This window comes from Trachinotus anak, unplaced genomic scaffold (genome assembly GCF_046630095.1).
Source record: "Trachinotus anak isolate AG129_WGS33_773 ecotype Australia unplaced genomic scaffold, CSIRO_AGI_Tana_v1 ptg000002l, whole genome shotgun sequence".
NCBI classification, from domain to species: Eukaryota; Metazoa; Chordata; class Actinopteri; order Carangiformes; family Carangidae; genus Trachinotus; species Trachinotus anak.
Window position 1 is genome coordinate 26415073 of NW_027273853.1, and position 14656 is coordinate 26429728.

Sequence of the window (14656 nt, forward strand, 5' to 3'; positions counted from 1 at the left end):
GACTGTCTGGCAGGACTGGGGCTAGCTGGTTCACATGCTGACAAATAGAAGCAAACAGAAGTTAAAATTAGCATTGCGTCTTGGAAAATAAATGAATAAAATTTGATTCTGAACTTGCAATGTTTCCTCTAGACTGGTAAGTAAACAGCTGGTAATGCTAATGTTGGCCATGTAGCTATAGCAAAACATACAAATAGCTCCACACCACCAATCTTTTCCTAATCTTAACCAAAGTCCTTTTGTTGGAATGGCATTAGTTTTGCAGGTATTTGCTCATAAAATATAAACATAAAAAGAAAAAAATATAAATATAAAGTACTGAACAATATGAAATTGTTGCTGGATGAAAAGTCAGAGAATCCCCAGTTACCACCAGTTATTAGGATTCATCATCTTGGATCCATGAATGACTTTACCAGGTTTTGTGTTGATTCATCCAGTAGATGTGGAGCTTCTTCACAGAGTAGCTTAAAATTTTAAACTGTTGGTGGAGATAAATGAGGAGTCAGTGGATCGTCAAAGTCATTAGGATTCTAGGCCCCATGAGTGTTTCCATCCAATAGTTGTTGAGATTTTTCAGTCCAATCAAAGTTGTGGATCGACAGGTGGACCAACTTTCGAAGACCAGCTGGAGTGAGATTCTGATGGGGCTGAATCCACTAGAGGTAATTGAGAAAATATTGTTTTTTAAAGTTATTTGGGTGAAATGATCTTCTACATGGAGCTGGTGGTGAGAACCTGTGCTATATTTAAGGGGAAGAAAGTTTCCATTTATCTTTTAAAAAAAGCCGAGCAGCAAAGGGAACCATCTTGAAAAAGTGGTAACAGGCTTCCAAGACCAAATAATGGAGGCTGTCAATCTAAAACTCTGCTTTATCTACGTCTGAACTTGGTTTTCTGACTCAGTTTCTTCATGTTTCAGGTTGAGTTTGACCTCAGAGGAACAAAATTACCTTCAGTTTATCTGCAGGATCTCTAGAAGACCTGGAGGAAGCCTCAGCTCAACTCCATTAGAGTCTTAATCAATAACAGCAATGATGAGGAAAAGCAATGGAAGTGTGTGTGTGTGTGTGTGTGACCTTGTTGTGTTACGAGAAAGGTTATCTTGATCGGAGACTGTTGGGGAGGTTGTTGTTGAGGCTGAGTGTGTCAGCAGGTTCAGGACGTCAGAATTCAGAGTTTGTTGTTGACCTCACACCACATTTGTCATCCTCTATCTCTTCATTTTCTTCTGTCAGGTTCTGTGGGAAAGTCTGAATAGAATTGGAGAAAAATTGTATCCAATCAAATATGATATAAACTAGCATCATATTTGTGTAAGTTGCTGATTGGACCATAATTGGCTTTTAAACCTGTTGGGATGTTACAAATTATTTTTTGTATATACACGACTTGAACTCAGTAATTATGGGGAGCACTGAAAACCTTTACCCTTTAGCACCTACATCATTCTGAAAAACACAGAATGATGTGTAGAAGACTTCCTCAGTAACAGTATATAATACTGCAAAATCAGTATTGGCCATTATCGTGAGTCAATGTGGTGTTTTTAAGGATTTCAGCCCCTCAAAACCTCCCTGTTAAAGGAGCTATTTGTAAGTTTCTCTATTGCTACAGAGCCAACGTTAGCATTAACAGCTGTTTATTTACCAGTCTTGAAGAAACATTGTGAGTTCAGCATCATACTTCAGTCCTTTACTCACCAAGAGTTGTCTCCAGAGGTGGAAAGCAATGCCAATGGTAACTCTTGTCCCCGTCATGTCTTTACTACTACTGAAGTTGGCATATTAACCAGCTAGCCTCTGCCCGTCTCATCACTTTCTAACAGCGTCTCACTGTAGCCTCCAATGTGCAATATTGTGGTATTAGTTTAGCCATATCTCTGCCCTCTGAATCACTTTATCAGTATGTTCCTGTTTTATCTTCAAAATGAGGATTTGTACCCAGCAACAACCTCTACAACATCTACATAACGACAGGACCAAAAGTCACCAAAACTAACTTCCATATTCAAACATCAAAGGTTTGATTCTGCCCAATTACTGCATATTTGATTTTTAAAGTTAAATCAAGATGAACTCTTAGCTTGTGTAATCTTATTTATTCAGTCATTTGCTGCTTATTTCCACCAATTTATGCCTGTTGACTGAAATCCACTTCACGCCACCTCACCCTGTCAGCTCATCCTGTGCAGCGTGAGCAGCAGTGAGCTCCTGATAGATTATGACATCTGCAGACAAATGGCAGGATAGCAAAAAAGAAAAAAAAAAAGAACTAAACCCACAGCTATTAGCGCTGATGTTGTCCTTGTTTTCTGTCTCCCACACTCCTCCGAGTGTATTTGTGAATAAACGCCTTAATGAAGAAAAATGAAGCGTTTCCTTTGCAGCCAAAGTTAACGGTAAATAATGTGGTGTGTGCATGACAGGACAGTATGTGGATCATTAATTTCAGAGCGTCCAGGATGGGTCATCTACGCCTGCAGGGGCCCCAGGGGGCCGCTGCTAATTATAGCCTCTGCCCAAGGGGAAGATGATGTAGAGGAGGCTGCTGGAGAAAGTGTGTGTTTGTGTGTGTGTGTGTGTTTATATTTGTTGGGCTGATTGTTTCTCTATGTGTAGGTGTGTATTATGAGTGTTTGTATTGTGTGTGTGTGTGTGTGTGTGTGTGTGTAATGTGTATTCAGCACCTGTGTACATTTGTAGTTACACTTGAAGTGAAATGCAGGTTTTACGAATGAATTATGAATAATAGCAGAGGATTTTTACAGAGTCTAAAACTTGTCTGGAGAGGAACTATAACAATTGATCAAATGATTTACTCATTTAAGTTTTTCCAGTAGTCGTGAACTCAGAGAGAACTTTCTCCAGCTCTTAAACCTGATGGAGCTTTTTAACCTCTTTTAGCTCATCGCTAGTTTTGGATTTCTGACACATTTATTGTATAGGCACTTTTGAAAATTTACCTTTTTACATTAATGTCATGGCATTTGGTGTTATCATCAGCTACTTTATAGGCTAATAATACATCAGCTTGATCTGCTATTAATCAGTTAATACAGGTTTAAAAGTCAATCAAAGTCCGAGATTAAATTGTGTTCATGGTCTCAAGTTTGCTCTTGATCTCTGGACTGTGATGTTATGAAGAGCTTTGCCATACAGATACACTTTACTTTAATCCAGTCCATTAATCCAACACTTCAGGGAACAGTCTGATGTGTTTCTGTTGTCAGACAGTAAAGAACTAAGCTGCTGCACTTCCTGCGCTGCCATCAGGCTTATGTGTATGCATGAGTTTGCACTTTAGCAAAAGTCAATTTGTTAAAACGGTTTTTCATTGTGCTGTTTATAAATAGTCAACACAGACGCCTGTGAGATGCAAACAGCAGATTTCACATGCTAATCATCTATCTAATTTACATGTTAATAACACAGGAATCGCAGCGAGTGATCTGTGACCAGCCTTATCTGAATATGAATATGTTCAATCTGCAAAAATAAAACAGTCAGAACGTGGTGAGCAAATGCACACCTCCTCCAACATGTGCGGAGGCATTATGTTGAGAAAATGTCAGCCATAATGTGTTTTCAGAAAAAAAGAAAATAAAATGTGGAGTGCGACAGCAGTTTAGTTCAGAGAGCTGATGGTGAGGCATAAACAGACAAGCTGTCATTTCAGGCATGAGTGTGGTTTTATTTTTATAACTTGGAGAGGATTTGTAGTTTCTCGACAGATTAAAGAGCAGAACTGGAAGTCACTCTCTGCTTTACGTACCCCTGCAGGCTCACCACAGATGGCATTTTGGGTTCAGGTAAAAGTTTAATTTTATTTCCACAGTTGGCTCAGGTCATAAATCAAAAGTATGAAATGCAAAACTCAGCACTTTTATTGCTTTGGGATTTACATTTCCAGCTCCATATCTAAATTCTCACTTCCAGCCTTGTAGGTTGGCTTATTATTTGTTAAAAATATTTTTTCTGATGTACTAGTGTAACCAATTTAGCATTATCCTCCATCTTTTTATATAATTACATGACAGCAGGAGGAGTCATCATTTTAACTACTACTGAAAAAGAATCCAAGACGTCTCACTTTGCTTTCAGCCCATCAGAGCAATTGGAGACTTTTTTCAGAGCATGGTGGCTGAAAATGGGGGAGACTCACACTTTTAGAATGATGAGATGATGAAAAACTTTTGGTTTGCGTGTCGGAGACCGTTCAGGAAGCTTCCTCCTCGTCTTGTAAAACAGCCTCTTCGATTCTGTTCTCAAAATGTTGTTCACACTGTTTAGTGTGATGATTGCTCATGAAACAATCAGTTTAAGAATAATAATAGTGAATTTGATAAGTTAGTCCCACAGAGAACAACTGATTTCTCTGCTTCGTCAGTATTCAGCCTTGTTCTCTTTTCCAGTTGTCTCCATCTGAGTCTCCAGTGGAAGAAGATGTAGGAAAACAACACCATCAAATATAACTATCAATTTTACTGGGGGGGATTTAAATGTGTAAAAAAACATGGAGAAGTCTTGATTAATGTGAAGCAAGGCAAGTTTATTGTGGAGCCCATTTCATACACAAAGGCATTTCAAAGTGTTTTATATGATGCATTAAAAAATATTCAAGAAGAGAAAAACAGCATAAAAACCTGAACATTCAAAGAATTAAAAGGTTTTAAAGGAAATTGAACAGTTGAGAACAGAAAAAGAAGGAGGGCAAGATGGTTCATGGACGGTATTTAAGGTTCAGTAAGAGGCAGTGCAACATCAAAGTTTTTGACCCAGATTTAAAGGTGGTCAAAGTCAGAGCGAGGCTTAATACCCTCTGGAAGTTTGTTCCACCTTCGTTTCCCTGCAGAGAGAATCTGTGGGGACGTCACTGCTTGGTGAGAGAGATAAAGGTAAATTTGGATGTCATCCACATAATTATGATGAGCTGAAGTACACAGATGTGTTGTTTCACATTCTGAATTTGATGCTTGATGAAAAGGATGTGTTTTTAATAAATGCAGAGCTGACTGTGCAGGAATTCAAGTCTTTTCCCAACATTAGGCAAATTCAAAATGTGCATAAACACTCTCATTCTCTAAATAGCACATGCACAGATACTGTATCAGTATTGATCCAGTGTGTGCTGTATGTGCGCTATTTAGAGCACAGTGAACACATGTGGTGTCAGAGAGATCAGGATGAGCAGTGAACTGTGTCCACTGCCCTTTGAAGCAAGACCACTGAATGTGTCACTGCAGCTCAGAGACCACCTGGGACTGAACTCGCCAGCAGCCAATTAAAATCTCAGAGAGTAAGAGAGAAGCTGTGACCCCCCCCCCCCCCCCCCCCCCCCCCCCCAACACACATGCACACACAGACAGACACACAAACACATGCACACACAGAAGCGGTGAATTGATACCTGAGAGGATAAAAATAAACTTTCTTCATGCGTCACAATCCATCTGAGGTGATGAGTTGTGAAATCAGCTGACAACACCTTGGTAAGGGGTTCCTGTGAAAACAGAGGATGGAGCCTGTAGCAGTTCCACTTGTGTTACCATAAATACTGAATATTGAAGATGACAGTATCTGAGCAGCAGATTTGATTCTTTGAGGATTCCTGCTCTCATCAGCAGTCTGGGGGTGTTGATTGAAAACCTGGTGCTTCACTGGTGGGGAAGAAGTTTGAAGTGAATTTAAAGGAGCACTCAACTGTTTTTCTTTTTATTCTATTATGGCAGAGACGAGCTGTCTCGCCCTCCACTAATAACAGAGGAAATTATTAAATTGTTTGAATATATCTTTACAGAAAAGGAAAAGAGGTTCTACCTCACCCCCCAGCGGCCACTATCATGGCTGATCAGCCTCCAGGGGCAAAGTTGTCTTTGAACATGGCAGTTCCATTATTTCCTCAAGCACCTAGAAACCAATAATTACTTCTGAGCTGAAATGACTGAGTAGATGAAATGATTAGTACATCAATGAAAGAAACAGTGATTGATTTGATTGTGTAACTGACTTTTTAAGCAAAAATGCCAAAAATTCACTGGCACCGGCTTCTCAAATGTAAATATCAATATGTTTTCATTCAAATTAGTTGATGTGTGGGTCTGTCACCACCTCAATGTATCAGAGGGCTCAGCTCAATGCTATGGAAACTATTAAGCCCCTTTTTCACAGGTCAAAAAACCCACTAAGACCCCCTAATATCAGGCTTTTGTCTGCAATAGAAAAGGGTACAATCGGCATTCACACCCAGGTCAAATGACTCTGCAGGAGACACGGACCCTGCTCTGATCAGCATTGATGTAAACTCCTTTTCCTTTGTTTCCCTGCTGTAACGTCTTTCAGAGCACACACTGTAGGCAGACCTGTCACCTGTCCAGCACAGTGCTGTGAAACCAGAAACACCACGGCTGCGCTCGTGGATGAAAGAGAGAGCTGCAGCCCAGAAATAAGTTTCAAAAACACACTATCACTGATCAAAGTGTCTCACACAGAAGCTCTGACTCTTACGGCAGCTCCAACCCAGGGATACGAGTTTGAACGGCAGCTAGCAGCTCATTCTTTCCCCCCTGTGACTGTGTTTGTGCTCCATAACTGCATGTGATGACAATGCTCCCTACGGTTGTGTGCGTCCTAACAGTCCGAACAGAAAGTTACACTCGGCTAGCAGTGTATTTTTTTTAGAGTCTCCTCCAGTTAAAAAGCCAAAACTTAATAAGAGTCTTTTATCAGGTGTTTTAGCAACTTTATTCACTGAGCTGCTCTATGGCAGAATATAATTAGAATAACAAACTGAATTTGGTTGTGATGGTCATCAGTCACGCAACCTGAGGAGAGGATGAACCAGACGTTTGTTGATGGAAAACTGTACAAATGGCAGAACATGTAGCTAGTGACAAGTAGCTCAGCTGGGCAACACTGCCCCCACTCAGTTCCCTGCTCAATGTCATGGTTTAGTTGTTGGCATTTACATGTTTTTTTGTATATGACTGTTGTTAAATGAAACAAGTATGAAACAATGATTTTATCCTGACTCCCTAATTTTAATCATCAGTCGTTTTCAAGTTGCAGTTGTGGATTAAATACAACATCATGATTAAAACATTTGCGCACGCTGAGGTAGAGGTTACTGACAGCAGCTGCATGATCATTTGAAATTCTATGTGTCAAACTATAGCTGACGACTCTGCCTTCAGGCAAAGTTAATTACATTAAATGGAACTGTTTTCAACATTTTGCCATTTCAGTGTAAAACTAATAAGCTTTCCTTTGGTGCTTCATAACAACTGAGGCCTGACTGAAACGATTCTCGGTCCCTCGTATCCTCCTCCTCTCTGGAACGACATGCAGATTTGTTAAAAGCAACGTAAACTCTCAGAAAGAAATTGGCCCCGGGGCCACCTACGGCAGCTGGATAAAAGTGCTTAGTAATGAGAAAAACTTACAGTGTGTCTGTCAAAGAGCCAATTAAGCTGATGGTGCAGGATTTCATGCCGGTGTCATACTGGTTTACTGGAGATAAGATGCAGAAAAGGAAGAAGCTGAAGCTGCTGAAGTCTCTGTTGTCAGTCTGAGGAGAGACTCACTGTGCTGCACACAGCTTACTCCTTACAGCGTACTCCCCTGTTAAGTGCATGTGTGTGTGTGTGTGATAGATTGTGAAATTATGTTATACGGTTTTTGAGGATGCACCTGAAGTAGTGAGGTAGAAAACTCATTGCCACAATGTCATGATATTTTAATTATAGATACTCAGTATATAGAAATAAAGCAACTTGCTGGAAATCGGTAAATTGAGGAACAGTATAACAGCAGTGATAATTAACGTGCAACAACTGGGACACATTGCTCTACAGTCTACAGAAGTAGACTGTGTGTGGCTCCAACTAGCTCAGAAGCCCCCTCCCCCAACACTCCAAATAGCAAGTAAGTAAAAACAGCGATATTAGCATTAATGAACTTTCTAATTTGCCGTGGGTGAAGAGCATGAACCTCCCTCATTCTGGATATTATATTCCTAACGTCAGCATGTACAAAAACCCTGCCGTTAACTTATCATATAAAGAGATTGGAAGTTGTTTACTCTGAGCTAACAGAGAGGTTTCTGTCTTGGAATATCAAACACTTTACTTGCACTACTTTAGCGATTTTTGAAGGTATTTGAAGGAACAAAATCAACACATCTCTACAGCTTTGGTCTGGTATGAGCAGTATCTTATGGTCGCTGATGTAGATGACGTGTTTGTTTTCATTTTCCTGCTGCACCATTCCCATCTCTCAGTGACAACTCAGTCAATTCATATTCAATAAAGAATCTATATGCAGCAGATGGTCTGCCTCCCACAGAGTCCTGATCTCAGCATCATGGAGTCAGTCTAGGTTCACATGAAGAGACAGTAGACACTGAGACAGATTCTCCAAGATGCTGGAACAACCTACCTGCCAAGTACCTGACAAACAGTGTCCTGGTGTAATGAGGAGAACTGGTTCTGTTTTAAAGGTAAAGGGGGGTCACAGCAGAAACTGATCTGATTTAGGTTTTTTCTGTTTCCTGCACTAATTGATAAATAAATGCATTACTACATCAAGGTATTATTTTTTAAATAATCCTCACTTTCCTTTTAGTAGTTGATATTTTTGCACATGTACAGTATAAAAATGCAGGAAATAGCATCATATAGATTATAGAAACATTTCTTTTTGCTTAAGAACCTCGAACTTTGTTTCCTTTTCGTCTGACACCAAATGCTTGCCCTCATGGAAGTGGCACTGCTGAGCCAGTTTTTTTTTTTTTTTTTTACTGTATCACTCGTTTCTCTTGTACTTCTGTTACATTTCATTTTAGCACAGTTACCACTTAGCAGCAAAAGTTCATCTCACTTTTTAATGGTGGCCTGGCTCCTGAAAAAAAATTACAGCCTTCAAACGCCACCACAGGTAACTGTAAACCATAAACTCCTCCTCAGGTCATTTAAACCTGTGTAAAAACACAGAAGATGCAACCTCAGTGTCCCTCACTGGCAGCTACAGCCCTGGTCCTGATGCTTGTGCACTGTATTTATAGAACAGTACAATAATTATGTAACAGCATTCAAAAGTGTGGGTGGACTTGACAGAAAATGGCAGTGATGCAAATAATCTATCCAAAATAATAATGTCAGCCCAACACCCAAACACAGAGCGATACAGCGTGACATTCATGCAGTTCTCTCCTCTTTAGAGCTGTAATGTAGGTGAGAGTCCGTCTTTTCATTTAAACTCTTTTTTCGACTCCTCAGGCTGAATTTGATTTTTCTATTGTTGATTGTTTTTGGCAGTGGTCACCCTGGAGCTGATTACGTCCTGGCAGTGGCTTCATAAATTCAGGCAGTATGTTCTGCCAACCTGCTCGGCTGATTCCTTCTCCCTCCCCGCCAGAACAGTCCAACTCTCATTGCAGAGAGAATCACTGCTGATTATTACTGATTATTGTAACTGGATGGATGTGACACTTCCTGACACAATGGCCACAGGATGTTAATCATATTCTGGCTTTAATCATCCACTGGTTCCCCATGAAGTTCAGTCTTCAGTCTGCATATTGAAAGATGTACAAAAACAGACCTTTTGTGCAAGATTTGGTCATTATGAGCTTCCTACAGGATAGAAGAGACCATCTGTATTTGATGGCTTTGTTTTGGTGTCTCCTTTTGTGTCTAAAATCACAAACATAATCACTAACTTTAGGTTGAAATCATTTGTGGTGCAGCCCTTGTGTACTGTAGTGTTGGCTGCTAAATAGAACTTGTGAGGTTTTATCTTGACATTGAAATTTGAGCATTTGATATGATGGGTGCAAGAGTGATTTAAGTCGCCAGGTTAACAGCTGTTCCTTTTCAAATATTGAAAACTATCGTATTTTCTACATTTTATTGGCATGCTGGGGAACAGAGCAGGGTTGATTCCTTTGGAGGACATGGTCCATGAAGGTGTAGCTCTTCACAGACTGTGACACCGAACCAAAATGAGACGCCTTTTTTCGCTTTGCATCACCAACTGTGCCCACCCTTAATGTTCAGTTGTACTGTAAGGTCTTCAACTGAGCTGAAACTCAATTCATTTAAAAAGGTAATCCTTGGGCACTCTGTTGATGTTGTTTGATGCCATATTGTTTACTTTACCAGCACGCAATGAATCTTAGGATAGTTTGGACAATGAAGACTCCAACCATTGGAGCCACTGTTACCCAGGAAAAGAAGGCTGCATTTCTTGGCTTTTACCAACCGTGACACAATCGGTCTTCAAACCCAGACTCTGAAGGATGCGGCCCCTGAACTGGGAGCTACAGTAGTAACATCTGAATGTTACAGGATGTTCTTGGACAGAACAGGAAGTCAGCAATCCTCCACAGGCTGATGGGTCTGAGGTCTGTCTGAAATCATTACTTCAGTTTTTCATTGTGACCTGTTTCAAGGTTCAGTAATAAAACACAGCAGGTTATTGATGCGTCCTTTTCATTTCCTCTCTCAGCTGTCCATCTGTAATTTCAATTTTTAGACTTAATTGCCCCCTTGTGTCTGCACTGTTGGGGGGGGGGGGTGGTCAGAGTTCAACACCTCATTAGTTCCATTTCAGGGTTTTTCTTCAATCAGGTTCAAGCTCCTCATCTTGTTACAGACAGAACACTGAAAAAAAATCACTACTGGTGACGATGCATGTCCCTAGGTTCAGTCTGCATCATGGGGAGTCAACACACCCACATCCCTGCCTTCCCGGCCATAGGATGCCCATCGATGGGGTAGGGTGCCATGCAGGCCATGACGCAGTGGCTCCATGTTTCTTTCCAGTTCCAGCTCCAGGAGAGGGCCCCAGTTTCCCTTTTCCGGGCTAGGTGCTGCAGCTCTGACAGTGCCAATCCAATAGGGTTTTGTGAATCGCTCTTAGTCTGGCCCCTCTCCTGGGATGAATTTTCCTTGGGAGAACCTATCAGGGGCTATTGCCCCCAAAAACACAGCTCTCATGGTCACCGGGTCACACAAACCCCTCCACCACGTTAAGGTGCTGATTCTCAGAGAGGACACTCTGAGTGAGCTCGGACTTGAGTCGAAAGGAGCCAGTTAACGTAGTTCAGGGATCTGATAAAGATGCCTCGTGGGCCACTTGCTGGAGGGATTACATATCCCATCTGACCCGGTAATACCTCAGGATCCCCTAGGAGAAGCTGGAAAGCATTGCTGGAGAGAGGCACGTCTGGAATACCCTGTTTAGCCTGCTGCCACAGCAACCCAAGCCAGTATAAGCGGAAGACAAAGGATAGATGGATTTTATGACTGACAGTACCACTGACGTGCTAACTTATGACTCTAAATTTTCTGACTCTAAATCATTCTAAAAATAACATCAAAATGTAGTTGAGGCATGTAACATGGAGGTTCACAGGCTACTGTTAATATTATCATGTTGAGAGTCAATATATGATGGTTTGTTTTGATTTCTCAGACTATACTGAGTGCAGACGTCCCAAAACAGGGAATTGAAACTCTTACCTGAAGGCTGCTAAACAGCCGAGCCTGAGGACAGCCAACACCTGATCAAACAGAAAACCCAAAATCAAAACCTGTGGAGAAATCCAGACGAGCCATTTCATCGTCAGTGTTCATTTCAGCTTTATTTTTTTCAGCTGGCTGCAAATATGAGAAATGAGAGCAGCGTCGGGGGAAATAAAAGCAGGAGGACGCCTGCAGGCCTCATCTCTTCAACTCTACCTGTCCTCCTCCTCTTCTTCTTCTTCTCTGCCAGGAGATGCAGAAATATTCATTACATGCATGAGGAGTTCTCTCTGGCAGCTTGTATTGATCCGGCCTCTCCTGTTCCACCGTGTGCATCGATCACATCGACTGTGTTTTTTTAAAAGTCTGTAATGAGGCGCAAACTGTGCTGAGTTTCCTGCTGGACTCAGTTTTGTACGATATTAAAGATCAAATCCAGTGCAGATGGAGTTTCTGTTCATTTCCTGCTCTGAAGCTTTTCCCATGTCAGGATGTATAGTATTTGTTACTGTTTCTTCTCTTCTGTTGAATAAGTAGGTCATGTCTCTTTTCATATCCCCTCTATCATCAAGGACATACTGTATGTAGATGATGTCCAGCAACTTCAGTGGAGCTTGAGAGAAGAAAATATATCTGTGGTTTACTTGCTTCATTTGGCTCATTTCTCCAAAATCAGTGTATTCAAATGTTTTGTTCCAGTGAGCGTGATGTCAGAGCCAAGGCCACGCCCACCCTTCTACATACACATTTAAAAAAAAAAAAACAAAAAAACAAAACAAAGAAATTCAGATTCAGTTAACTTAAACTAAAAAAAACAAACAAAAAAAAACTGAGCAGAACAGTTCTTTTCAAGAGATAGAATGGCCAAACACTACCACATTGGAGGCTGAACAGTCTGAGTGGAAGGAGAGCCGGGGTTCTTCAACTGTGAGCTTGATGAGATGACGAGCAGCAGGTGTGGAGATGAGACAGGGGCCAGGTGAGGGAAGCCACGCCCACTCACAATCACACCCAGAGACACAACAGGGGAGGGGGAAACACAAGGACCTGGAACAACACAAGGGAAATAGAAAACAGCCTGAGAACGTGGTGGTTTGTTTATGAATCCAAACACTTTCTGTTTCCATTGAGAAGACGACTGAAAAAAATCAAGAGGACACAAAACAACCAACACCTATAACAAAAGAACTGTTCTGTACATGTTGTTCTTACGTTCCTCGTCAAACAGACCCAAACATGACACCGACTTGTGAAACATTCCTTTATTATAAATAGATCATTTGTATAAAAACAGGCATGCTTCAATTCAAACACGGCATTTTGACATTTCACATCCAAAAGCTACCGTTCAGTTAGCCGACAACAGCGACGGACTCATGTCATAATGCAGCTCAACAGACGGACGACATGAGACAAGAATCAGAAATTTTCACAACCACAAGTTTTTTCTTTCTTTTTTTTTAAACGTACAATTAGAATAACAACAAATATAGTTGGTCTCCACAATTTCTTTTTTGTATTTCTTTTTTCAGACTTGTTTACATGTTTTTTTTTTTAGATTTTCAGTACCATCCTCCTGCTTCCTCGCGGTCTCTCAGATGGTTTTTAGTTGTGATCCTTTCAGGTTTTCGGCGCTGCTCAGGCCCGTTCCCTGTTTGCCTGTAAACATAAAAACACCACAGATGTGTTGGTTCAGTTTGTCAGTCGTTCTGCTCCTGCAGGTTGTTCAGAGCTCCTCATCTCTGTCTTGTCTGTGTCTGACAGAAATGTCCTCGTTAGGGACGTCCTAGTGACGGAGGCGTCGTTTCTTCACATGGCGTGGTTGGTGTAGCTGACGTAGGTGGTTTTTGTTGGAGGCACTGAGGGGAGAAAAGAGAACAGGTTGGTAAAGTGACACCTTACTTACACTTACCTTCACTCCTCTGCAGGTAATGAATCACATTGAGCAGAACGACTAAGCAAACTACTGTTTGTCTGTTTGACTCCTGTCATACATCCACCAGATGTCCGCCTCTCAATCACTTCCCTGTCTACCTACACACCTGTCTGTCGCCTTTCCTGGGTGCCCACCTTGCTATTTCCAGGAGGTATCTAAGGGTCAGAGTCCCTATAGACATAAGTATGGACCTTGAATATGTTTGTCCCCTAAGCTGCCCAGACCTCAGCGGTCCAGTGCCACGACCGACCCAGAGCTGGACCCCAACTCATATCCTGAGTCGGTTGCTGCTGCCTGTGATAGCTCTGACCTTTAACCTTTGGCAAGGCCGAGGGCAGTGACTTTTGGTCCCACCCACTGGAAATCAAAGTGTATTTGGTTAATTCACCAACAACAACGACAAAAAAAAAAAGAAGAAAAAAAAGAATAATCTGATGGGATAGCTCTATTTTCATGGTTATAGGAGAGTAACCCTTTGCAAATTCGATAGAAAAAAATAGAATTATATTAAATAAGACATTTAAAATACTGATAAGTTCTCTTTTCTGAAGCTGGAGGCCTAGAAGGAAGGCCCTGACAGTTCCCCACTGCTGACTACAAGGTGATATCTCCAGCACAGATTTCTGTTCATCAAATAAGCCTCACAAGCATTTTCACTCTCAACTGAATCTTTTACTCCTTCATGACTTCTCCCCCTCACACCGAACGCTCTGCAAGATAAAAGAAGTGAGGAAGTTCAGCCTCGTGTAAGGTTGAGAAAGTAAAACTGCTGGTTAGATAAAGCAGATCAGTTCAGTCAGCACATCTCTGATGAGTAAACAATCCGACCTCTCCCACTTTTCTGCTGACGGACTGAGAAGCAGCTTTGAAGTGTAACTCTGAGCTGTAAACAGTTCGGCTTCATCAGATCTGGTCTCAGGTGGCATCTAAATGCCAACTTCCTGTTAAATCCTCATTACTGTAGAGAGGATTCAGTCTGACTCTTCACCTGCAGACAATAGATATCAAAAGACTTTACAAAGAAAATGATGCTTTTCCTCTTACAGCAGGCCTAACAATGTTCAGAGACTCACTATTAACTATACTGTCTTTTGCTGGTTCATCATTGTTTCTACCTGACTGTGAATGCTTCTACTGGCAGTGCTTCTTTTTCTGGGTCTACTTCAGAGTCAGATTTATGTGGCCAGGAGTATCTT

The 14656-nt window shown here is 41.3% G+C and overlaps 1 protein-coding gene across 1 annotated transcript in view; it reads right to left on the minus strand.

The window, feature by feature from the left end:
- Nucleotides 1-12753: 12753 nt before the first annotated feature.
- The window catches only part of grm8b (glutamate receptor, metabotropic 8b), a 120595-nt gene continuing 118692 nt past the window's right edge, over nucleotides 12754-14656 (minus strand). Inside the window, exon 11 of the mRNA XM_071458530.1 lies at nucleotides 12754-13383. Coding sequence (XP_071314631.1) covers nucleotides 13334-13383 — 50 coding nt within the window. The 3' untranslated portion in view covers nucleotides 12754-13333. The remainder of the gene's footprint in view (nucleotides 13384-14656) is intronic.